The 23,504-nt window shown below is 41.3% G+C and overlaps 4 protein-coding genes across 5 annotated transcripts in view; 1 reads left to right on the forward strand and 3 right to left on the reverse strand.

Annotated features, from left to right (window-relative positions):
* LOC145482722 (ATP-dependent DNA helicase Q1-like) overlaps positions 1-23,504 on the forward strand; it is a 361,760-nt gene that overhangs the window by 155,342 nt on the left and 182,914 nt on the right. The gene's annotated exons all lie outside the window — the stretch shown is intronic.
* LOC145482728 (uncharacterized) lies at positions 589-1,773 on the reverse strand. Its single transcript, XM_081461372.1, has one exon. The coding sequence runs from the start codon at positions 1,273-1,275 to the stop codon at positions 589-591; it is 687 nt and encodes a 228-aa protein (XP_081317498.1). The 5' UTR covers positions 1,276-1,773.
* LOC145481684 (uncharacterized) lies at positions 1,812-3,401 on the reverse strand. Its single transcript, XM_081460205.1, has one exon. It carries the CDS (start codon positions 3,399-3,401, stop codon positions 2,520-2,522), a length of 882 nt encoding a protein of 293 aa, XP_081316331.1. The 3' UTR covers positions 1,812-2,519.
* LOC145481685 (uncharacterized) lies at positions 18,797-21,115 on the reverse strand. 2 transcript variants are annotated; one of them, XM_081460206.1, is made up of 3 exons: positions 21,031-21,115; positions 20,283-20,340; positions 18,797-20,109 (listed from the first exon to the last, which is right to left on the reverse strand). In XM_081460206.1, the coding sequence occupies exons 1-3, from the start codon at positions 21,053-21,055 to the stop codon at positions 19,695-19,697; spliced, it is 498 nt and encodes a 165-aa protein (XP_081316332.1). In that variant the 5' UTR covers positions 21,056-21,115; the 3' UTR covers positions 18,797-19,694. The 2 variants fall into 2 exon arrangements, 1 of the variants encoding a protein (XP_081316332.1); XR_014048671.1 differs by lacking the exon at positions 20,283-20,340 and having other exon boundaries at positions 21,031-21,099.

Genomic DNA, 23,504 nt, shown 5'->3' on the forward strand with positions numbered 1-23,504 from the left:
TTACGAACTGTTCGTTTGCGCTTCATGACACATACTACCACTCACACGTAAGTTCTCCCGCTTTTATCGACGTGGTCGTAGCGAAATCGTTGTTCGTATTCTTGCACGCACTTGTCAGATACTGGGGGTGTGAAATCAGTGATTGTGTCATCCAAGAATTTCATCTTGATTAAAAATCCCTCAAACTCCTCCATCGGAAGTCCTCGCACGTAGGTTCTCAATTCGATCAATGTTGTGTCGTAAGTGGTGTAGGCAAAGCGACACATGTCGATTTTGAACGAGAACCTTTTGAAATCGTTCCACCCCTTAATCACAGTTCCAGCGGCAATTAAACAGACAATCAGGAGACTGTTTTCTAAGACGGACCCTACGACAATGCCTGCTGCCACGATGATCAATGCCAAAGCGTTCAAACAACCGTGGCACCACTTAAAGTGGTAAAACATCTGGTGATGACACCACCACTGACGGTGGTAAAAGGCAAACAACCCATCCAATCGGTACAACAAATCTTTGTTTACCAACTGGGCGCTTTTCTTAGATCCGTTCATTAGAGATACGGTAGTGATGAATCTTGGGAAGAACTCATCACGATGTCTCGATGAATTTGTGACATCTCATACATCCTTCGCCCTTTAAAAGGTGGCTGAGAATCCTTTGATCGTCCGAACTGCCTGGATGTAAATCCAAGACCATGTATCCGAACGGACGTTCTGTCAAACGTTCAAACGTGTGTTGTAAAACTTGCCATTGGGTGGGAAATGCCTGTAACAGTAAATTTCTCATGCCTAATTGATCTCGTGGATTCTTGAAGGCTACGACATAGTGGGCGTTTCTGGAAATACTCTTGGCATATTTCCCCGGCGGAAACATGTCTTGGCACAAGTAGAGCACGGTGACGTTCTGATGGTGAGAATGCTTGGTGAACAGATCCAACACTCGTTTTTCGTTCCCTCCTTCAGCCATTAGATCGTCCAACACGAGTAATCCGCCTTTAGGAAACCACGTTTTCAGTTGATCTGTGTCGGGAACGCCTTCGTGAAACTTGACCCCCTGTTCTTTCATGGGCTGAAACCCGTCTTGCCACACTCCGTAACAATAATGTATTTGGGAGGGTGGGGTATGAAACAAATCGAGGTTGTTCAGTAAAAGTTGGGTGGTAAACACAGTCTTGTCACACCCTGAAGGACCCACCACCAACAGACTGGAAGGGGTGTGAAATCGAAAAGACTTGCGTCGTTCCATGAGTCCAAATGACCAAACGCGCATGGGCATGCTACTTTTGATACCGCATGGAAAGGAAAAATTCCACCCAACGGGGAATGGAGCCCTGATCTCTCGAGTGACAGTCGAGAATACTTACCATTGTACTACAAGATCATCACACGGAAAATGAACGTTTTCAATCGTATTTTAATGTCAAACCAACAATCATTACACTAAATATCTCACACCGCAACGAGAGGTGTCTTGGTGATGTTTCACTTTACACACTTTATCCCATTCTAACTCTTTCTCGATCAACTTCTTTAACATCTGGCCTATTTTGTGATCGTTGTCTACATAATCATGTTTCGAGAAACGCCTCAAGAACTCGTTCATGCTTTGACCTCTCGCTCTGTCTTTTAAATAGAACAAGGCGTAATCACCACAGCTTTTACTGTAAATCGGTTGCAGAGACTGTCCATTGTAATTGACATGTTTCCATTGACTTTTTAACCAGTCTTGCAAAGGCTGTGTTGACTTGTAAGTCTCTAAAGGTAGGGCGTAGCTGTCCATCAGCTCGCACACATTCCCACTATGGGTCCAAAGCGTCGGCCAGTGTCGGCCCGGTCTATCATGTGGATCTGTGTTTACAATGTACCCACGAGGTTCTTTCTTGATCGGTCGACGTGGTAATCGATCACAAGCCACCGTCCCGTAAAAGTAAGGTTTCAAAATGGCATCCGCTTTCGCCAAATGATCCAGTTGCACGTTATTCAGAGGTACTTTTTCCATTAGCGTTGGTAAATGTCGTACAACACGGCTTTGTTCTTTTCTATTTCCAAGAGGTTTTCAAACTCTCTGTACAAGATGACTGTGATGTTGTTACCTGGTGCGACACCGAAGTTCAGCACGATCTGTAACTCTCCTGACTGCTTGGGGTTCAACACCGGACTGTCCAAACATCCGTTGGCTGCATTGTCAAATACAAACAGTGTGTAATTCTTGCCTTGACCCCAGTCTTCGCTTCTGACCATGTTACCTTGATGTTTGCACAGACATCCTGTAGCTTGTAAGAATCGATAGTAACCTCTCAGATCTTGGGTACCGTCGTTGTGCACTAGCTCCAGGGTCTCGTAAGGGTACTCTTCTCCTCTGACCAGTTGCCTGATGTTACTCACACCAAACTTTTGAAAACAGAATGGGTCATGTGCCACAGTACCATTGAAGGCTTCTGAAAGCACAAGCCCAACGATGACTCTGTTAGGAATTCTGCCTTGAAATAAATTGTTGCACTCGTATCTTTGCTGGTTCCCTTACATGTTGAAGGTCCTGATTTCACTTTTCACGGTCGGGTAAGCCACTATGGTTCTGTTGACGTTCATTTTCGTCATCAACTCTCGGTAGACACTGGGGTTGAGCCTTACTTGACACAGGTACATTCTCACTTTGACCTCTTCGTGTGTCAATCTTCCAGCCACGTTCACACCATTCAAAAACAAATTGGGAGAATTGAAGTACATCTGGATTCCAATCTGCACACCAGGTACCAGCAATTTGTTTAAGTGGAACACCTCAACATGGGGTGTGAACCTTAACACGTGTCGTTTTCCATCCGTGTAATTGCCTTGTTCTGCTTTCATGAGTTGCCCTGAAGCTTGTTGGTTAGAGGACAATGCTTGGAAAGCCTCATGCCCATCTCCTTCCGTGTTTGTGTTGTTCACAGTCAATTGCGCTGAAAGGTCCAGGGCATTGTACCAACCTTGAGGCTTGAACACGGTTTGTCCATCATCTCTGTTGTAGTTGAGCAATGTTTCCAGGTATGCTTTGTAGTGATAAGTGTCGGTCTGAGGACTGATTAAGGTACCACTGAGTTTCACACTGATCTGTTTGAACAAAGTGTGGGCCAAATTGTTCGTGGGCCAGAGTCTCGTGGCTTGGACTACGTTATCACCATTCGCCAGTTTGAGTGCCAACTCAATCTCAAAGAAACTTCGACTGAGATCCACATAATCTTCTTGAGAATCCACTTGGAATTCCACGGGGTTGATGCCTGTCGTGTAGGTCTGAATAGGTACAATGCGATAACTGGACATACTGAGATAAGTGGGTGGAACGGTGAACAGGTTCAATTGAGGATTCAGGACTGATTTGGAACCCGGATGTAACAAGCCACCGTCCATGAAGGTATCCGTCATATTTTTCTTCTTCTTCTCCGTTGTCTTCTCGCTAAGATGTGATCCCAATCGTAGCCAACAGGCTTACTGACCTCAGGACCAATCCATCCGCCTTTTTGTACCTTTCGTCGACGTTTCGAGGTTTTTGGGAACCCTTCACAACATGACGTTGACAACCCCTTTCTACATTTGACGAGTCTCGAGCCTCTGGAGTAGATGGGATTCATTATTCGCCGAAGATGTCTTTGAATTTTCGCTTGATGTTTCTATCTAGGACTTCGTAAGCTTTACGTTTCACTGCTTGTTTAAAACTCCGTTTCGCACCCTCTTTCGCCTTTCGAATGCGATCTCGAACGCCGCGACCGCTTTTTAACCCTTTCAGACCTCCTCTAACATTCGCTTTCAGCAGTTCATGAACGAAGCCACCTCCACATTGTGGGTCAGGTTTGAATCGTGTTAAACTTTCACCTTTCATGCTCGTTTGAAGTGAAGGGTGAGAATCGTGTTTCCTTCACGAAATTCGGTCAATTCACCTGTGGTCTCCGACACTTGCGTCTCAATAATGTCCAACTGGGCCTTGCGCAACGGTATATATTGAACGTGGAGCGGTTCAAAGTAATGACTTCCATCCCCTGTGCGTCGATAATTGACCTCTCGCAATAGATCCGTGACTTGATTTCCCACCACAAAACTTCCTCCCACGTCGGAATAGATAAACAAGGAACGTGACGTCGAGCCCACCACGTTTTGAAAGCCTTTGTTGAGATTCGTGAAGCGCCAATTGCAAGTAACACTCAGATGAAAAAGGTCTTCTGCTATCAGCCAAAACACAGGCTCACCCCTGTCGTTTTTCAGATCGTGTGTCATCGTTTCTAAATTGGGTACCGTGTCGGTAAAAAACTCTTGACGTAAATTGGGTCCCAAGTCATAATTTTCAGGGCTTCTCTCCTTCAACCATCCCATCTTTAAGGCCAACATTTTATTGATCTTCAATGCTGGTGAGTAATTGGAGCGTACGTGTGTGGATTTGTTATCCGTTAGCAGATCATCTCCATCCCAACGAAATTTCACGTACATTCTCTTTCCATCGGATGCTGTATAGCTGCTACCGAGATGGGGTCCTTGGTAATTTAAGATGCGCCTCCGTTCGAAAAAAGTCACCATACTTTTCATGAAACCAACACCATCAATGTGCTGTACCACGGCTCCGAGATCTTTTGGATCATAGTGGGCTCTACCAAACTTTAACACACCAGAAGGGTATTTCAGGATCCAATCCATGGTAAATAGGATGTCGTTACCATGGACCAAGTTGGGGAGATGAACTTTCACATCTGGTAGCGAGATGCTAATTAATCCCACTTTCCAACTCGATCCTTGCAACCTGATGGGGTGGGGTAATCGAATCTTGAAATGGTTACTTTGGTTCTGCGGAAACTCTGCGCGATTGCTGTGACTAGGTAAGGTGATGTAAAACTCCTCACTCATCCTCAAAGCTTTTTCACGTCCTTCTTGTCAATCCAATTGTCGTATTTATCTGACCAAACTTTCCAACGTACCAAGACTTTATTCCCTTTTCGCTTCGCGACCTTGTCCACTCGGAATAAATCATCCTTTGACACGTTCACTTTTTGTAAATCTTGTTCGTAAAAGGTACCCTTGAGCAAAGTTCCATCCAACTCCTCAATCTTGTAAGTGGGAACCACACCAGGTATGACACGTTGCACGACAAATACTTCTTCGGTCCATCCTGGTAAATACCCTTTCTTAAACTGTCGGAATTTCTTAGTCAGTCTCACACTATCCTTTACTTTCAATGACCCTTTCTGCGGTTTTCTGGACAGACGTTTACCGTACATGCGATCCCACACTTCTTTTTCATTCTTGAAATTCACTTGGTTAGGTGCCATGCCGATGGTGTGATGGTAGGATGCATTGTATCCTTTGACCAAATCTGGCAACACCGGTAAATAGCCGAGGGTGTTCTTGACCGTGAAATATCGATACAACCTTTCCTTGAAAGTACGATTAAAACGTTCCACGATACTAGCTTTGGTATCACCACTGGTCGAGAAATGGTGAATGTTTTTTTGTTTCATCAAGGCTGCAAACGTACTATTGTAGAATTCCTTACCATCGTCGGTTTGTACGTTGATGGGTTTTCTACCCTTGGCACGTTTCAAAATCTTCTCAAAGGCTTCGGTTACTGCTTTTCCTGTTTTAGTTTTGATGGGTTCCACCCAAGCGTACTTGGAAAACGCATCGATCACCATCAGTAAATAACGCATGCCTTTGTTGTATTTGGATATGTTTTGTATTTCCACCAGATCGGCCACCCATTGTTCATCTATGTTGAACACCAACACAGGTAAGGTAGGGAAACGTCTCCTTCGGGGTTTGTGAAGCGTGTAGCCCAAATCCTTTTCCAACACCTCTCGCACTTTTTGGACGGGGAGTTTTAGGGTTCGGGCAAAACTGGTTACCCCACCCAAACTACCCGGTTGGCGAGGGTTGTGATAAGATGCTAGTAACTTGGTGGCTTTTGATTTCTTCATAGCATCGCTAACTTCAAAATGCAAGCCTCGACGAGGTCTGGGTGGTGTTCTCGGATGGTCAGGAACCACTCGTATGCTTGGGGTTGATGTTTCAGCCACATAATAAAGATGAGAAAACGAAAGACGTTTTGCTTTACGTCTGTGGCTTCGAATTCTTTGAGAGGGTCAGCACTGGATGCAAGAGGAATGACTACCCCTTGTGCATATTTGAGATACGCTCTTTCACACACTCGACACAACCAACACCAATACAAGTGACTCAACATTGTGTCTGCAGCAAAATGAACTTTATTGATACACTTTCAATCCTTTATACAATTTATACAATTTAGTTTACAGTATCAAATGGGTCTTCTTCTTTCTTATACAGATCACAAGTGTCCCAAGCCGTACTGGAATATCGGCAGCCTCCCAGATTACGTTCTTTCCCTGGATTCCAGTCTCTGGCTAATTGGTAATCGTCTGACTGATACAACCTATCTTTCTCCACAATACAATCTTCACACAAATTTGTGTCCAGCAAGAGGTCGAACCTTTCTTGCCACAATTCGACTTCTTTGGCCATCTTACAAACTAGTTTGTACAGTTCGTGACAAACTCCTTGGTGCGTCACTTTAACTGTCATTTCAAACGGAATTCTCACTTTTTGTTCCAAGTCTTCTATGATTTGCTGCATTGTTCTAATGGGTCTTAACAGAGAAACAAGGGCAACGCGCATCGGATACGCCAAACCTACGGTGGCTGCAAACATGTTGGTATCTTCAGACAACTCAGGGGATCTGTCGCACACGACAAAATCAAAGGCTTTCGTACATCTATCGTACATTACCTCATACCACTCTGAAGTAAAGAGAAACACCAAGCCACTACTTTTCATCCGTGGTAGGATGCAGTCTTTCCACTCGGGTCTTTTTTCTTCCAAATCTGTCTCCGACATACTTTCACCGTTCGGATTATAAAACAAAAAGTCAAAGACGAACAGGGTGTCAATCAACGTGTTGGTATCTTCTGGCCATTCTTCCCAACGGACCTTGACTTGACCGTCGATGATCTGCTTGATATGACTATCGTTGTTCTTGTTCGTGCAAAACTTCATGATGTTTCCAAGATGATTCAAACACTTTGACTGCTGACGGCTAAGTACTGATTTGACTTTTATACGATATGGATGTGACGTCATCTGGTTCGCGACTGGTGTATCACATGTTCATACATACATTAACGTCATACTCTTCCTTATTTGGTCACAAAATCCTATGATTGGTCAGAATAGTAAAGGTGGGAAAACACAGGACGCTGTCAAACCAGTTTGACGGCGTCCTTCACAAAGGTTGATTTCCTTATTTGGTCACAAAATCCTATGGTTGGTCAGAATAGTAAAGGCGGGAAAACACAGGACGCTGTCAAACCAGTTTGACGGCGTCCTTGACAAAGGTTGATTTCCTAACTTGGTTACAAAATGCTGTGATTGGTCAAATATGATGCCATGCTATGGAAAAGTACTGAGCGGTGATTGGCTGATAAATCCCATATAATGTGTGGACCTATTCATTTCTTTACTCGCAAACATCGTTTGGTCTGAGCGCATCCAGAAGAAGAGTGAAGAAAGAATAAACAATATGACAGGAGAACCAGAAATGATACAACTTGAAAGTGATCATGGTGGAGTAGAAGTGCAAGATACATCATGCACCTCTTTCCAACCTGGAAATGTATCTCCTTGCCGTTATCCTATCACAAAATCAAAAAGAAAACGAAACATGGCGGACAAAGATAAGAAGGAGAAGCAGGTGAAGAAGATCAAAAAGGAACCTGAGGAAGGTACAGAAACGTTACTTGATAAATGGTTACATTCGTAAAAACCATCAACCATTGAGTTCAACGAGAAAGTAGTGGTCAAGACCATAGAACCTCAACGAGAGACATTCACTACAATACCTTTAAAGGATATCTTAAAACAAACAAAGTTTAATTCCAAGTGCAAGGTTGATTTTAACTATTTTGTAAAAATCAAGACCATTTAAAAAAATGGTAGACTAAGTACGCGACAAAAGATTCGTTGTCTAGTAGAGGAAGAAGACGTGGAAAAGAGAGACAGTTTCTTCAAGACAAAGAGAAAGCAACAAAAAGAACACATGAGGCAAAGACATTTACTTGGAAGACAAGAAGTTACACCAAGGCGTGTTAGGTTAGTAACACATATTTTAGAAACTTTAAAAAAGTCAATGTTTAAATAAGTTTTTTTTCAATAGTGTCTGAGCATATTGATGTGGTGATGAGTAGCGAAGACTTTAATGCTGATGAATTCTTAGACGGTATTACTAAAGAGTGGAACGATTTACCGAGAGTCGCATCGTCTGCCAACACCTTCGGGAATTCGCCACCACCACCACCACTACCAAGACCAATTACAAGAGTAGATACTGAGATCTTGTACCGTTGCCCACTACACGAGTCTGAGGCTTTACAGAAGAAAAAGACTGTCACAAAGTACTGAGAGTGGGAGTATTACAAGTGTCCTGTTGCCAAGTGTTTCGTGTCCTGTGGTACGGATCGCGTAGAGTGTTACATAGACTCGGCATTGAGAATGAGTTGGACAAAATGCAGTGCTACTGTGAACGTCCCTTGAGAATGTCCCAGTCTCAATCTGAAAAAAACCCCGGACGTCTCTTCTTCATTTACCTCAAACGTAACTGCAAATTCTTCCAGTGGGTCGATCAAACCCCGAGTAAGAAAGTGAAAGCCTGGTTATTAGAGAGCCAACACCCCTCCAATCACGCAGGTTACCCACGACCGCATGAATTATTCAAACCCGACAGGCAGAATTATGTGTCCAATTGGCTAGGACAATTGCCCTACAAGAAGCAATCTAACCGATTCTGCGATGAGCAGATAGTGAGAGATCACGTGATCTCCAAACCTGGCACCCCCTTTGACCAAGAGTTGTGGGACGAATGTCAAAAGGTCAACATCTTCTGCGTAGCAGACCATCCCGACATCATTGATTTTCCGCGGGAATTGAAAGGGCGTCTTTTCGATCCGAAAAAAGAAAGGGAATTTCGTGAAGACTTGTATACGTTACGCGTCATGGCCAAGGTCAGGGAACAAAGTAAAAAAGGCCGTTGGAGCTGCGATTGTTTCGCTGGAAACAGAAGACCGCACGATCATTAGTCTCCCGTGTAAACTAAACCAATCAAGATAATGCACGTCAAGAACGTTGATTGGTTCTAAAAAATACCATAAACTTAACTCTAGAGACATTAAATTTTCAGTCTCGAACAACATGGCTTCTGTTAAGGACAGCTTATGTCTCGTCATAGACTTAGAGGGATTCTTTGTGCAAAAGAAATTTCAAGTGCGTGAAATGGGTTATTACTCTTGGAATGAACACTTTGGACGCCATGCTTTCTTCCAGCCAGCAACACTCAAAGACTTGTCTCACAAGGATAAAAAGACAGTGAGCTTTGCAAAGCATAAAATACACGGACTCACTTATCAACCCCGTTACCAAGAGAGAGCTTATGAGCAAGATCAAGCAGATATTGTCTTACTGCGCTTGTACAACCAATACAAGACGGGGAAAAGAACTGTGGTAGCCTACAAAGGAGGTCATGTTGAAAAAGACTTGTTAAACAAACTGAGCATTCCTTGTCTCGATTTAGAAACTTGGGGTTGTCCCAAATACGAACAGTTAAAACAAACGATTGTAAAATCGTTAGCGAGTTGCGGTTTTCACTTAAATGATAATATTCACCATTTGTTCCATGACCGAGTGTCACGCGTTTTGGTTATGGTTTCAAACTTATGTCATGTAAATAATCAGTTTCCACGTCCTGTAATTTCAGGGAAAAAATTGATATTAAAGTTGGTTAACTTTAAAGTTGCGTGATTTATTTGTTTATGTTAGAAACCAGGCTTTTTTTTGCTCGGTCAACACGGAAACGAGATTAATGACGTCATTACACCAGGCTTTTTACTCAGTCAACACGGAAACGAGATTAATGACGTCATTACACAAGGCTTTTTTTTTACTCGGTCAACACGGAAACGAGATTAATGACGTCATTACACCAGGCTTTTTACTCGGTCAACACGGAAACGAGATTAATGACGTCATTGCACCAGACTTTTTTTTTTACTCGGTCAACACGGAAACGAGATTGATGACGTCATTCCTCACCCGTCAAAGGGAGCGGGGCTTCTATTACCATGGATACGTCCAACTCAAGAAAACATTAGAACTCTTTCCCATAACAATACCTTTTCATAAACATCACTCACTGGACGCTCGTGTTATTATTATTCAATAAAAGTTGACAAAGTAAATATCAGACTCTGTGTTCATTTTAAAGCAAAGTCTATTATCAAAATCCTAGTTACAATGTGTGAGCTCTAGTAGCAACGCGCCCGAATTATGTTAGAATCGATGCGCCCAGCTTAAGAAACATCCATTGAATGAATTACATACTCGTTATTTAAATGCAGGTCGGTTGAAACAGAATACAATTCTATGATTTGATTCACTTCCCATGGAAATAAATAGTAAACAAACTCTCGAAAACGAATGTTATCCCAAAGGTTATTTACATGGCAAGTCGCAACATAAAAAATTACATGATAAACATTCCTATCAATGTTTTGGATGACACTTTCTAAAACATTAAAAACCGTTACAATGTTATCCGTACTGATGTGGTAGGGAAAATGAAACTGAAACAAAGCAAGAAAAAACTACATTAATATAATGCTTTCTAACCTGTAATCATAAATGTCGCGCTGGTAATACACTGATGTTATCATAACATTAATTTGAGCGAATGGTGAATGGATCAGACCATATAAGATTCTCTCCATCAGAAATCGAACATGTTCTGCAGGAAGCGGGTAGCCAAATTCGAACTGAAGAGAAAAAAATCGTACGATTAATGTTTGGCATTCGTAAGCACGTAGCAACAATGTGTATGTGGAATCCTTTTGACTAGCGTCGGTTTATCACTCACTCACTGGACGCACGTGGTAGTCAAGTCAACCTTAAAACTGACATGTATATATATAAAAAGTCAAACTTACCGCGTTAATTCGTTGTTCGAGTCCTTCCCTATCTTGTATCGCTTCTTGAAGAGCGTTTATTGCTCGCTGTCGCAGTGAAACCTCTCTGTTACGAGGTTCAGTAAGTTCCACAGGTGGGAGTTCGTCACCTAGTTTTCTTCGGCAGTCGGGACACAGAGGGGAGTTTCTTTCCCATTCTCTTTGACAACTGCGGTGGGCGAACTTCTTGCAGCATGGGAAGCGTAGGACATTTCCTCCGATAATATTGAAACCATGGTTCTCATCGGTCAAACAGAATACACAGTGTTTGCCGCGGGCAGTTTCAGGCACTATTTCTGCATCCAAACCACGTAGCCTTCGGGATTGACGTTGCGCCATGTTTTTGCAATGAAAACTGTAAAATACTCTGGACTCGATTTCACTCGATTTGCGTGAAGTAATATTAGCTAGCGCGACGCTTATTTCAAAGTAACGGATTTTTTTTTTCAAAAGGACGGGTTTTTCAAAGGCACGGTATTTCAAAGACTACCCCACCGTTCATGCCGCCATAATGCACTAATCTGATTGGTTCGGCAGAGCGTCGCACTATTCTGATTGGCTCGCTAAACATAGATGGTACATGTCACTCAACTTGGGTGTGCTCATAAAAGATCAGGCATAGTAGAGAAAAAATATTCTCATTCTCACTCGTGGAAAAATGGCGGTCAGTTTTGAAAACGATTACGTTATCCTGTCTCACGACCATGCTGAGCACATCAATGAAAGGCACGTGGATTTGGACAAGGAACTCAATGCATCCAAATTCCTGCGGACCTTTAAATTTAACGTCAACTGTGGCCTTTCTGGCAAGGAAAACTTTCGTCGATAGTGACGATTATGAAATCGTCGAAGAAGGTTACAAGACGGGTCATGGCCACTATTACATGTACGTCTTCAAAATGAAGAAAGTCATCGGAGTATGTTCGTGGGGTTATCCCACGGAAGAGATTTGCGTTCATTTCTCATGGAAGGAATCGTTCGGCGACAAATTCCGCGTCATTACGGCGTATCCGTTCTCCCGGGCTTATCACGTCTTCTTGAAGCAGAGAAAGCAAGGTATGGCGACCTTTTAAAATCCTACAGACTTTATGTAGGTAAGAACCAAACGGCTCTTTTAGGAGCCACCACATTAATAAAAGTCAATGGTCCAACGTGCTTTCCCCAGTTCTTTTAATTTTGTGCTCGAGCACGTGGAGACGCGCACTTATTATTCACAAAATCGATTATCGATTATCAAAACTGCAGCGTCATAAAATTCAGTTTGACAGCGTCCTCAAAACCAGCAATGAATTTGATTGATGAACCACTCTTGGCAGCTGTCCGTTCTATTGAGAACGCGGACCAAGACAACGATTCTCAAGAGGTAATAAATATAACTTGAAATTGGAGTACATGTCGGGCGAATACAAATCCGTACCGTTATTTTGAAATGGGTCGTTGAAATTGAATGGAAAAGATAACTTCATACTTTAACTTACATGATTTAATCAGACCTGAAATTTGAAGACGGCTAAGGGCTTTGAAAAGAAATTATTTTGATTTTGACTTAGGTCACTGAAATTGAATGGAAAGGATAAGCTTTTGTGCTTTTCAATACCACTACATGATTTAATCACAACCTGGAATTTCAAGGAGGGTATGAGCATTCAATAGAAATTCTTTTGATTTTGAATAGTCACTGATAATGAATGGAAACGATAATGAACCTTTGTGTTTTTTATATCAATACGTGATTCAATCAGACCTGGAGGTTGTAGGCGGTTACGGTTTTTGAAAAGAAGTTCTTTTGATTTTGAATAGCTCGCTGTAATCCTTTATATCGGGCCTGGAATTTGAAGGCGGTTACGGTTTTTGAAAAGAAGTTCTTTTGATTTTGAATAGCTCGCTGTAATCCTTTATATCGGGCCTGGAATTTGAAGGCGGTTACGGTTTTTGAAAAGAAGTTCTTTTGATTTTGAATAGCTCGCTGTAATCCTTTATATCGGGCCTGGAATTTGAAGGCGGTTACGATTTTTGAAAAGAAGTTCTTTTGATTTTGAATAGCTCGCTGTAATCCTTTATATCGGGCCTGGAATTTGAAGGCGGTTACGGTTTTTGAAAAGAAGTTCTTTTGATTTTGAATAGCTCGATGTAATCCTTTATATCAGGTCTGGAATTTGAAGGCGGTTACGGTTTTTGAAAAGAAGTTCTTTTGATTTTGAATAGCTCGATGTAATCCTTTATATCAGGTCTGGAATTTGAAGGCGGTTACGGTTTTTGAAAAGAAGTTCTTTTGATTTTGAATAGCTCGCTGTAATCCTTTATATCAGGTCTGGAATTTGAAGGCGGTTACGGTTTTTGAAAAGAAGTTCTTTTGATTTTGAATAGCTCGATGTAATCTTTTATATCAGGTCTGGAATTTGAAGGCGGTTACGGTTTTTGAAAAGAAGTTCTTTTGATTTTGAATAGCTCGCTGTAATCCTTTATATCAGGTCTGGAATTTGAAGGCGGTTACGGTTTTTGAAAAGAAGTTCTTTTGATTTTGAATAGCTCGATGTAATCCTTTATATCAGGTCTGGAATTTGAAGGCGGTTACGGTTTTTGAAAAGAAGTTCTTTTGATTTTGAATAGCTCGCTGTAATCCTTTATATCAGGTCTGGAATTTGAAGGCGGTTACGGTTTTTGAAAAGAAGTTCTTTTGATTTTGAATAGCTCGATGTAATCTTTTATATCAGGTCTGGAATTTGAAGGCGGTTACGGTTTTTGAAAAGAAGTTCTTTTGATTTTGAATAGCTCGCTGTAATCCTTTATATCAGGTCTGGAATTTGAAGGCGGTTACGGTTTTTGAAAAGAAGTTCTTTTGATTTTGAATAGCTCGCTGTAATCCTTTATATCGGGCCTGGAATTTGAAGGCGGTTACGGTTTTTGAAAAGAAGTTCTTTTGATTTTGAATAGCTCGCTGTAATCCTTTATATCGGGCCTGGAATTTGAAGGCGGTTACGATTTTTGAAAAGAAGTTCTTTTGATTTTGAATAGCTCGCTGTAATCCTTTATATCGGGCCTGGAATTTGAAGGCGGTTACGGTTTTTGAAAAGAAGTTCTTTTGATTTTGAATAGCTCGATGTAATCCTTTATATCAGGTCTGGAATTTGAAGGCGGTTACGGTTTTTGAAAAGAAGTTCTTTTGATTTTGAATAGCTCGATGTAATCCTTTATATCAGGTCTGGAATTTGAAGGCGGTTACGGTTTTTGAAAAGAAGTTCTTTTGATTTTGAATAGCTCGCTGTAATCCTTTATATCAGGTCTGGAATTTGAAGGCGGTTACGGTTTTTGAAAAGAAGTTCTTTTGATTTTGAATAGCTCGATGTAATCTTTTATATCAGGTCTGGAATTTGAAGGCGGTTACGGTTTTTGAAAAGAAGTTCTTTTGATTTTGAATAGCTCGCTGTAATCCTTTATATCAGGTCTGGAATTTGAAGGCGGTTACGGTTTTTGAAAAGAAGTTCTTTTGATTTTGAATAGCTCGATGTAATCCTTTATATCAGGTCTGGAATTTGAAGGCGGTTACGGTTTTTGAAAAGAAGTTCTTTTGATTTTGAATAGCTCGCTGTAATCCTTTATATCAGGTCTGGAATTTGAAGGCGGTTACGGTTTTTGAAAAGAAGTTCTTTTGATTTTGAATAGCTCGATGTAATCTTTTATATCAGGTCTGGAATTTGAAGGCGGTTACGGTTTTTGAAAAGAAGTTCTTTTGATTTTGAATAGCTCGCTGTAATCCTTTATATCAGGTCTGGAATTTGAAGGCGGTTACGGTTTTTGAAAAGAAGTTCTTTTGATTTTGAATAGCTCGCTGTAATCCTTTATATCAGGTCTGGAATTTGAAGGCGGTTACGGTTTTTGAAAAGAAGTTCTTTTGATTTTGAATAGCTCGATGTAATCCTTTATATCAGGTCTGGAATTTGAAGGCGGTTACGGTTTTTGAAAAGCAGTTCCTTTGATTTTGAATAGCTCGCTGACGGACTTGGAAACGTTCTACCAGTATAACACAAGTAACACTGGACGGATTTAGGATAAGCAAAGCTACAGCGTTCGTCCGATCGTATTTTATAAACCTTAAAGTTACAATGGAACCGTTACTCCTAAATTTAAGTTTAGCGCGCGATGCAAATAATTTGTCCCTTTGGCCGCGGGGATAACGAAATTTGCATACGAGTTGAAAACTTAACGCAAGAATGTGACAATGGACTATTATCTTAAACGTTGAATGATTAGACTCTGTTAGCTTAACTGAATAGGCTATTATCTTTTAAGGCGAATTGAACGGACGCATTTGTTTTCATGCGAGTTGTGCAATTGTTGTTCATTTACAGGAAAATTAAATTAACAAACTAAGTAAACTTTTCGGGTGGTCTGCGTGTGTGAATGTAATTATGATAGATCAATAACGTCATATGTTACTTGATTGGTGGTTGAAAATATGATGTCATTTTTGTGCAATATGATTGGATGTTGGAAATGTGCTGCCATTTCCTGTAATATGATTAGTTAACGACACCAATAAAGTTGGGACTCGCTAGATAGAAATCATTTGCAGATGGTGGACTGTTGACTAAACTTTTGTTTCTCTGGATAAGATTTTCGCCCCATGTTAAGCCACTTTGAGGATATAAGCGATGAAGAATTGTTGGAGGCCATTATTGCTATTGAGAATGGACCAGAAAACAGTTATTTCCAACTGGTAAATTAAATATGTTGTAACAAAAATACATTTTGTGTACTTAATGTGTGATGAACCGGGTTATTTAGTTTATTTTATACTTTCTCTTAGGTTCTTGACGACTCTATCGATGATACGATTTTGTCAAATGTCGCCGAGGCTACAGAACGTCAACTCACTAATCAAGAACAAATGGGGGGAAGTCTTGCTACCATAGAACCTGGACGCTTCGAATTTGTACTCAACCCGTACGTAGATAGTCACAGCAAAAAAAATGGGCGTTAGAGAGCGTCACTACACCTCCAACATTCGTCAGGTGGGACAATTTATACCTCAACAAAACTTGGCAGCAGCAATTGCTGATGGATTACATAGAACAATCCAAAATTTGATTCTCCGAGACAGGATACCAGCCGCTGATCGTGTCTACTTCAATTTAGCCAGCAATCGCTTAGTCTACAGCTATGCTTATCGAGGGTTACCGGCGGGGGAATGGTTAAATGGTAGCGATCGTGTCGACAGTCTGCTGCAGCAAATGTCACAGGTGTTAAACTCAAACGAGAACTTTGAAATGAATGATTCGTTTCAATTATCTTTTACACACGTTCGTACATCTCCTCGCGGTAGCGGTCAGAAACGAAAATTGAAACCTGGACATTCTAATCCAGAAACTTTCAAACGTTTGCAAGGTTCTGTCATCAGTATCGATAACAAAGATGAACTATGCTGCGCCCGCGCCTGCAACCAGGAAAAACTACAATTCTTGCGTGACAAAGGTTACAACGTCATCGAAATGTGGGAGTGTGACTGGCGGAAAATGAAAGAAGAAAGGCAGGACGTCAGGAACTTTGTAGCCAGCCTCGATTTGGTGGAGCCACTAGATCCCCGTGATGCCTTCTGCGGCGGACGAACAAACGCTGTCAAACTCTATCATCTGGCTGACATCGCCTCAGGAGAGAAGATTCATTACTATGATTTTACATCTCTCTATCCGTTCATCAATAAGAATGCTGAGTATCCTGTCGGCCACCCTGAAATTATATTTCAGCCGGAAGACACAGACATCCAAAATTACTTCGGGATTGCCAAGGTCACAATCTTACCTCCAGAAAAACTGTTTCATCCAGTACTTCCGCTGCGTGAAAATGGTAAACTGACATTCCCGCTATGTAGAGCCTGTGTACAAGAAGAGATGGAAAAACCAATGCTACAACGGTCCTGGGTTTGCAGTCACAGCGACAGTGAAAGACAAATTACAGGTACATGGTGTACCCCCGAACTGAACAAAGCCGTTGAGAAGGGCTACAAAATAACTTACATTCACGAAGTGTGGCATTTTTCTGAAACGAGGAAAGGTCTCTTTAAAGACTATGTGAATACATGGTTAAAGATTAAAGAGGAGGCAAGCGGCTGGCCAGCTCATGTAGGCAATGATCCCGTCAAACAGCAAGAACATCTGAGATCCTACAAAGCGAAAGAGGGCATCGAACTCAACCGCAACAACATTGAAAAGAATCCCGGCAAACGTAGTCTTGCAAAAATTATGTTAAATTCCATGTGAGGGAAGTTTGGCCAGCGCACCAACAAAACTCAAATCAAAGAGTTCGGGGATCCTATGAGGTTCAGTGCATTCCATGAAAGTGATGCAAATGACATTTGCTACGTGAGTGTATTGTCTGAAGACATCGTTGAAATTCACTATAAACTGAAATCGAATGACGAACCTGTCTCACCAAACCTCAACATTTTCATCGCTTGTTTCACGACATGTTGGGCTCGACTTCGTTTGTATGCAGCTCTGGACATGCTACAAGAACGAGTACAGTACAGAGACACCGACAGCGTTATTTTTTCCAGTTTACCTCATGAAAACAATCCTCCCCTTGACGACTTTCTCGGTGATTTCAAGGACGAGTTGGGAGAAGACGACTTCATCACTGAATTTGCGTTCGCGGGACCGAAACATTACGGCTACCTCACGAAGAAAGGAAAAGAAGAATGCAAAGTGAGGGCAATCTCTTTAAACAGTGAAGGTAGCAAGCAGTTAAATTATCAAGTGTTGCGGCAAAATGTTTTAGACGAAATTCAACGCCCTCTCGAGAAAACGCGACAAACTGATATTTACAAGCCTTATCACATCGTCCGAAACTCCAACGAGTACTCACTGACCACACTCGCTCAGACGAAAAAGCACCAGCTTGTGTACGAAAAACGAGTGATAGATCCCTACACCTTCAAATCATATCCCTATGGCTATGAAAGAATAACAAACGAGGACGTGGACATGATTGAACTGTTGTGCCATTTGTAAACACTTTTGTAAATAGTTTCATTTCTTTGTTAGAAATTTGGAATCTAGTGTGGACATTCATCGAACAAATGTTCGTCTTTCTCCTTTTTCTTCTGCCCGGGTTTCTTACGAGGTTTTGTCCAAGGTGTTTTCTCTCTTTTCGATGAATTCATGTAAGTTTTCACGGAATCTACATTAAAAAGTCACTGATACCAACGGTCTAAACGACGCGAAACAGCACAACTTTCAACGTAAACAAAATGCGCAAATGTTTGTAACTTAAGTTCCGGATAAGATTTGCCGCGAAAACTCCACAAGCGCTAGATGTGTTTAATGGGATTATAACGCCTTTAGTTATTTATTAACTCTTCTCCAAAATAGTTTTTCCCCGATATCTCGCGATCACTGAATGATTTTAAATTATTTTTTCACCAAAATGCACTCCCAACAAGGGAATATCCAGAGCTATTATGTCATAAAAATTGTAAATCCTTAACTGTGGGGACAAATACTCAATGCCATTGTTGGGACTGCTTATCTAGTTCTACATTGTTGGGACTCGAAAATGAATTTTATAGCTAAGACTGAATTGTGAAACAGAGAGTGACAGTCTTTAGTTTACTGTCAAAATAGATTATCAATTTTCGTTATAATGTCATAAACACTCAATGCTTCACTGTGATGACCGACGGTTATGTAACAGTTGCGCAGGAACACCACCATTATACTCTAATCACCCTGAAACGATTATAAAATATTTTGTAACTAATCTTAACAAACACAAACACAGCATCAGGGGCGGGCATCTCGTTTATTGATGCAGGATACAGCGAGCGTTACATCATCATAAAGAAAATACAGCAGTGAATAAACAGAAAAATTAAAAAGCAAAGTTGAAAGAGATGCCTTCGAGTGGCTCTTGCATAACTTACAAATTCTTAAATAGCCTACTAGCCTCTTAGGGATTCACGCCTAAAATACTTCTACAGTTAACACGAATCATACATAGTGAACATACTCCAGTGTAATTAGCGAAACGTTACAAAATATATTTATACTCTAATCACCCTGAAACGATTATAAAATATTTTGTAACTAATCTTAATAAACACAAACACAGCATCAGGGGCGGGCATCTCGTTTATTGATGCCCGCTTTCGAAAATAAAGAAAGAGAACAAAGGAATCTAAGTGTGCAAACTTCAAGAAACTGAAAGTAAAGATTCTAACTTATCGTAATATAGCCGTAGCTAGTCGTCCTTGGCTCGATCAGTCTCCCATCTGCCGTGACATAAAGAGTGTAGATTGTTGATGTCTGCTCCTTAGCGGCCCCTGTTCTTAAGCTATGTAGATCAAACAAGTGTATAAGATGTCCTAGTTCCGCAAACGCATGCCAAGTCTAAAACTTTATTTTACTACAAATTTTTTGAGAGCAAAATATGCTCTATCTTTGAAGAAAATAAATTCATAAAATTAAAACTAAAAATTACATATAATAAACATCTGTTTTGCTCTCACATGTATAAATTCTGACAAATTCATCGCAAAAACTAACGTCACAACAGCGAAGGCTAGCTAACTCGTTGACGCGGAGAAAAGCCGATTAGGCAGTCACGCAAATTGCAGCTAAGCGATGATTAGAGGGATTAGCCTTGGGGCGCGCAAGCCTATTATATATCCTCAAAATCATCTCGGGAGTAACAGCGCCCCCCTTTTTATGGAAACAGGTTTTGCAAGCTCAATTTTAGCCGCCTCGAGAACATTTGTATCACAAGTCAAATCACAAATCGGAAAGCCATACCGATGGTGTGCCCAATTTATGCCATAACAGACAGACTCAAGTGTGGAGTAGAGGGAACTCTGCTGCAGCAAAATACTCCAAATAAGGAGCAAATGACGTCTCATCAGACGGCAAACAAGCGACTTCCTCAAAGCGCGAAGACCATTCTCTAAATGTTTGAAAGTCACTTGAATAACGCTCTGTTGTTGAAGGGGTCTTTGCTTTAGAGGAACGCAAGGGAAGACCTTCCGTTGACTTGCGAAGCCGTCTGGATCTCTTGAGTGGGCAACCTTTGAAGTAAACACACATCCACTTTGTAGACTTGAAAGATAACAAAAAAAAAGTGAGAACAATTAGAAAAAACAAAAAAGCAACAACACGCAGATCAGAACATAAGGAAGGCCCAGAGGCCTAAATCTTGCATTCAGCACACTATATACTGGCAGTCCTGCACAAAAACGGCATGGCTCAACGGCCTTTAACAGTGTAATCACCTAAGATCAACACGTGATAAACGGGCAGTCCCGCACAAAGATGACATGGTCCAACGGCCTAGAACAGTGCAATCACCTAAGATCAACACATGATAAACGGGCAGTCCCGTACAAAAATGACATGGCCCAATGGCCTAAAACAGTGCAATCACCTAAGATCAACACATGATAAACGGGCAGTCCCGTACAAAAATGGCATGGCCCAATGGCCTAAAACAGTGCAATCACCTAAGATCAACACATGATAAACGGGCAGTCCCGCACAAAGATGACATGGCCCAACGGCCTAAAACAGCGTAATCATGACCGCGCAGCATGACTTCTCCATAGACAGGTTCTACTGGATACTGTACTGTACAGCCCCGACAAGCAACTAAAATTCTCCGAGCCAAAAGGGAACCGTTATTTGTCCCATGGAGATAAACATCTTTACCGTTCTCAACGAAGAGAAAATCAATAACAAAAGATCTGAAACCCCACCTACGATTCACCAAAAAGGGCCAAAAGGGAGCTGAAAGGCCAATAAAGAGTAACCAGTTCTATTGACAAAAACATATGTGGCGGATGACATTTTTAACGAAGCAGGTGGCACCAGCCAACAGGTTTCTCCTACCCAACTAAATGCTAGGGAATATTCGAATAGAAACTGGGAAAACTTGAATTTTTTTTTTTTTAACTGGGAAAGTAATCAATTGAACAGGGACCCCAATAAGAGGTTACTTCATGAAAATAGCTATCTTTAACCGACCAGTCATCAATCGACGATCTTGCATAAGTAATCAGCTGAACGAGGTATCAACTCAGCCTCGATTTTGATATTACTTTCTTTGGCGGTATCAAATATATCACCGGCGAGTTGAAGCGAACACAGTTTCATACTACCAGAATCGACGATCAAAGGTACAGTTTGGTTGTCAGTAAACCACTTAACAGAGCACCCTGAAAGAAGATGTGCAAACTTTTCAAAGCAAAACAAACACAGTGGAGTTCTCTCCACGTGGTACTCGATCTGGTATTCGTCTACATAGAATCTCAGTTTTTGCGCGAAAACAGGCATGCTACCAATGGCAATGAAAGCAGCCAATCCAATAGCGCTAACATCCGAGTATACAATACGAGATAGTCTGCGAGCAACGTCTGCAAAACACTGGAACTGAGATAAGAAACATTATTCTTCCAGAACTCTAACTGTATGGAAACTGACAACGGGTTAACCACAGCAGGAGCACACGCACACTCGACCACTGAACCTGTGTCCAGAAGATCAGAAATAGCCTACTCGACAAATCACTATACTGGACTGGATGGCTGAGCGATTATTAGAAAACTGAGCTGAGGGTAGAATGTAAATAAAGAGAATCTGATACCCCACAAAAATAGTATCGCGAATAAAGCAAGAAGCACTTATATGATTTCAAAACTCTACATTAACCTTAAGGTTGCCTTTAACTTAGATATAATGCGTTCCGTCCTAATAATCAGTCTTTTATTCATTCATTCAGTCATCAGGGCTAATACAATCGTTAACCCTCGGACTAATGCCCCCATCGTGGTATAAGGGGGATGAAACCCCCTCCTTGGGTTTTCGTTCTATTAAGGCACAGAAAATAAATTTACATTCATTAAATAGAAAGCCCTGAGCTTGCTCTATAAAATAATGACATAATTTTTGGCTGTGAAGTAGCATGACGTCATTTGACTCGCCATCTTGGATCCGTCATCTTGGATTTTACTATTTTCTTAAAAAAGTCAAAAAATAATCTAGAACGCTTATGAAGCCAAAATGCTTATGAAATGTACAATTTGGTAAAATTCAGCAAAATGATGAACAAAGCTGAAAAAAAAATACACAAGTATGTCGAAAAAGTTGATTTTTGTCCAAACCTATATGAAGTTTATGGTTGTCATGACAAAGTCAAAAGTAATGGACGCAGTTGACATATCCAAAATTTACGCGAACGATAAATGAACAGCTACAGAAATTGTTCAGCCCCTTAGAGTAAATTGTCTTTCCAAGACTTCCAAAAAACCTTGAATCACATGGTTCAACAAAATTATCAATAAGTTCAACTGGGTCAAAGTCTCCCAATCATTTTATTATATTGAATAAATTATATACTCATCTTATCCCATTCTCTTCAATGCAGCTTGGTATTTGCCATAAGTATGTATTTTTACTGCTTAGAGGGGTTGCAGCGGCTCCTCTAAAACGGCTTGGGCAGGAAGATGGATTTGCTCAGAGGCTTATTTGGCCGCAGCTGAAACACTTGTCTGCTAGTTGAGGCTGACGTCCACGAAAGGACTGCATGCGAAAAAACAAAAAGGCTGATCAGAAGAAAAATAATTGCCAGTGGATAGACCATGAGTAGATGGAGCTTCACTGGATGTAGAGCGGGTAGCGAGCGGGAGTTGGCCAGCTAGACGCATTTTTCCGCTTTTTCTCCCGGATCTTAGCTGGCGCTCGTCTTTCGGCTGATCAGAGCTTTTTCTCTTCCTCTGAATCTTCGGCGAGTTCGTCCGACTCGTACTTGCACTGCTGCCCAAACAGCGGGGTTCTTGTCCACGGAACGAAATAACTTGGCTGCTGAAAGGTTTCCTTTTGAGATGGTCTTGATGGTCCCGTCTGTTGCATCAAGCAGAGAGTTGCTAGACTCGTATTGTACTTTAGAGTTAAAAGAACTCGAAGCCTTGGATACCGTTTTTAGCTTCTACAGTTGAGACTGAGTGGCGGCTTGTTTCTCGTCGAGATCGCGTTTGAATGCAGCGAACCTCTGATCAACCGTAACGTCCAAAAGACGAGGAAACAATGTTCGTGAAGCAGTCTTATGAACAGGATCTCCCTCAGTGAAGGATTGCGCGATCGAAGCGGGAACGCTCGCTCGTTCAGTATCCGACGACATAACAACAAAAGCAAAGTTGAAAGAGATGCCTTCGAGTGGCTCTTGCATAACTTACAAATTCTTAAATAGCCTACTAGCCCCTTAGGGATTCACGCCTAAAATACTTCTACAGTTAACACGAACCATACATAGTGAACATACTCCAGTGTAATTAGCGAAACGTTACAAAATATATTTCTTCACTTTGCCTTTTTTGTCTCAATTCTCTGACTGAGATACGCTGGCATCAAATTGACGTTGCTTTATTCGCAGCAACGGAAAAACATCATACTCTACAATCCGTGAAAGAAAAAGCTAACGCTACAAAGTTGAGCCCAAACAG

Source organism: Orbicella franksi, chromosome 3 (assembly GCF_964199315.1).
Source record: "Orbicella franksi chromosome 3, jaOrbFran1.1, whole genome shotgun sequence".
Classification (NCBI taxonomy): Eukaryota; Metazoa; Cnidaria; class Anthozoa; order Scleractinia; family Merulinidae; genus Orbicella; species Orbicella franksi.